Raw genomic sequence first — 3074 nt, 5'->3', positions numbered from 1 at the left:
CTTAGAGAGTAACATTTCTCACCTGTGCGATAGACTTGGGGAGGGGGCAGAAGCTATAGATGATGTATTCATCTGCCTCTCAACACGGTACTGCCCGCAACTGTACTTGGCTGCATCACTTCACACGTAAGCTTTGCGTGACACATTGCTTAAATAAGATCTTCCTATTTTCCTCCTGTTTTTATGCCCACACCAATCAGGCCAAAACACTGCAGGTTAGCCACAGATGGAGAGTCTGAGCTGGTCTGCCTACAACTGCCCTTTACTGCAGCACTTTGTGACATATAACATTTGGTGGCCAGTTAACACAATTCTGACAGGGATCAATATAAGAGTGTTATTATGGGCAGGCGATGGGCTACTGCTTCACCTGATCATTTCAGCCAGGATTCACTAATGAGGGGCCCTAAGTAACCACATAAGATTGGCTGGAGAGAAAGGTGACCGAATGGTAGGACAGTAATCAGATGGAATATGGAAGTATAGAGTCGAGGGGAGTTTTGGAGCGGTAGGATCATCTGGGGTTCTGGGTCTTTTATGTGGGAGTCATGAATAAGTTAAGGGAAAGTAGGAATGTGCATGTGTCTATTATAATTGCAAACTCACTATAACAACAGTTGCTAGTCCAATGATGATGGCCCCTTCAATGCCTTATGGCATCGAAGTAGTTACAATATAGCACCTCACTCGCTGGTCTGGCCTGTAACGAGATCTCTGTAAAAACCAGTTTAAGAACATATGAAAATATAATAGTCATGTGTTGTGAGATGTCAATCCTTGTGATGTCATAAGAGCCAAGCATCATGTCCAATTCCATTCTGCAATGTCATCAGTTGAAAAGGCCCAAATGGGGTTACCTCAAGTTACTTCTTGTGTTGTCATCAGGTAAGTTCAGGGGGAGTGTGGTATCTGCTACCCCAGATATGTTGTTGAAATGTTGCCATTTACATGTGTCCTGCTTTGTCTCACACCTGCAGTCTCTTTGTGGCATAGAACAATTACATACCTTCACTACTCTTCTCTAAATGGAACAAGATGGCTTGAATGGTTCATGAAGTTGAATTAAAAAGAATCACAAGTATGTTTTTGTCTGGAGAGAATATAGATTGTTGTGGTTAACTCACCCATTTTAATAATTAAATATGTTTTCTCTAATTTCTCCTCAAGTTGATACTAATGACCAATGGACAGTTTGAACTCAACTCTGGACAGTGGCTTCACTCTCCTGGGCTTCTCAGATGTGTCTCCACTGCTACAGATATTTCTTTCCATCTTGTGCATCATTATTTACCTGATAACTCTAGTGGGAAACCTGGTCATCTTTGTCATCCTGACTGTGGATCCCACCCTCCACACTCCCATGTACTTCTTCCTCAGAAACCTGTCTGTTGTGGACATCTGTTTGAGCAACGCAACTATCCCGAAGACGCTGTGGATTTCCCTGTCGGAGGACAGACGCATCTCTTCCACTGGATGTGCACTGCAGATGTTCTCCTTCTTTGTGTTTGGCATCACAGACTGTGTGCTGCTGGCGGTCATGGCTCTTGATCGCTATGTGGCCATCTGCATCCCCCTGCGATACACTACCATTATGAGCAGGCCAACGTGCATTCAGCTAGCCGGAGGCTCCTGGGCCACAGGAATACTTTGTTCCCTTGGGATGACCTCTTTGACTTTCAGCTTGCCTTTCTGCAAGTCTCATGAAATACGTCACTTCTTCTGTGATGTCCCATCACTCATGAAGTTGGCTTGTGCGGATACCTTTATTACTGAAGTTGTGACTACTGCCATCAGTGTGTTCGTCTTAATGATGCCCTTTATCCTAATTTGTATAACTTATACATTCATTGTCTCTAAAATCATGAGGATCCGTTCCACTGAGGGCAGGCGTACCGCTGCCTCCACGTGCGCTTCTCATATTGCATCGGTTTTGTTGTTGTATGGGACAACTATGTTAACGTATGTGCAACCCAAGTCACACAACTCCATGGATAGGGCATTTTCTGTGTGTTATGCATTTTTTACCCCTTTGTTAAACCCACTGATATATACATTAAGAAATAAGGATGTAAAGGGAGCACTAAAAAAGCACACTGTAAGAAATATATTTTCCAAGTTAATGTGAAAAATACATTTTACATTTAAAATACATTTTACATTTACATACATTTTATTTGATGTATTTTACAACTTTCCCTAAAGGCTTGAATACTAGTTAGTGGGTAACTGGGAATCACAACTCAACAAATAACATGTCATTTTCAAACTAGACAATGATGGCCGGTTATCATACAAACAGCTCAGGATCTTAATAGACAAGTTAAGTCCTAGATTAAGGGTCTCAGTTTTTAGGGTAGCCAAAGCTGGGGGTTGATTGCATTAGCTAATAAACACTAACACCACTTCCTAATGACCACTTTCATTCCAAACAGACATGTACTACAATACTGATATGTACTGTACTGCAGCTCATTACATAACTAGTCCAATTATTGCTAGCGAGTATGGCAACACCACATGATGCTAAAGCCCCAATGGGAGTGAAACAGTATTTATTTTCCTTAGGATCAGATCACTACCCCAAATTATCTGTACAGAGATACATGGTGGAACGATTCTCATACACTATTTGGTACTTACAGTTTAGACGTCTTGACCTAGAAACAGATCTCATGTGTGCAGTATTTTCTTTAAGTTTGGTTCAGAACAAATGTGTGAAGGCAAGTCCCTTTTCATGCACACTCCAGAGTGAATACACCCCACTAGGGAAATAGGCCAGGAGATAGCGTTTCAAGGATAACAAGGTTTAATATTACAGAATACAAATATCAACAAAGGACTCTGCTGCATGAGAACCTTCTGGTTAGTCAGAAAACAAGCAGAAGCTTAAAAATCTGTGTGACGTATCTGTGTGACGTCTGTGTGTGACGTCATCATATACAGTAATAAACTGATGCCACTGATTGGCACGACCATATACATGGGCCTGCTCCATAGGGGATGCCAGGCTACTATTGGTTAGTTTTTTCGCCATCTATCAAGCTCCAAGTGGGTCAGCTGGGCTCATTTTGGAG

At 42.0% G+C, this 3074-nt stretch overlaps 1 protein-coding gene across 1 annotated transcript; it reads left to right on the top strand.

Moving 5' to 3' along the window:
- The first annotated feature begins 1183 nt into the window (after positions 1-1183).
- Positions 1184-2125, top strand: LOC138583264 (olfactory receptor 2D2-like). Its single transcript, XM_069603823.1, has one exon. It carries the CDS (start codon positions 1184-1186, stop codon positions 2123-2125), a length of 942 nt encoding a protein of 313 aa, XP_069459924.1.
- The last annotated feature ends 949 nt before the right edge of the window (positions 2126-3074 follow it).

This window comes from Ambystoma mexicanum, chromosome 1p (genome assembly GCF_040938575.1).
Source record: "Ambystoma mexicanum isolate Mex_15411 chromosome 1p, UKY_AmexF1_1, whole genome shotgun sequence".
NCBI classification, from domain to species: Eukaryota; Metazoa; Chordata; class Amphibia; order Caudata; family Ambystomatidae; genus Ambystoma; species Ambystoma mexicanum.
The sequence above is the reverse complement of the archived record's forward strand: the minus strand, read 5'-3'. Positions and strand labels throughout refer to the sequence as shown.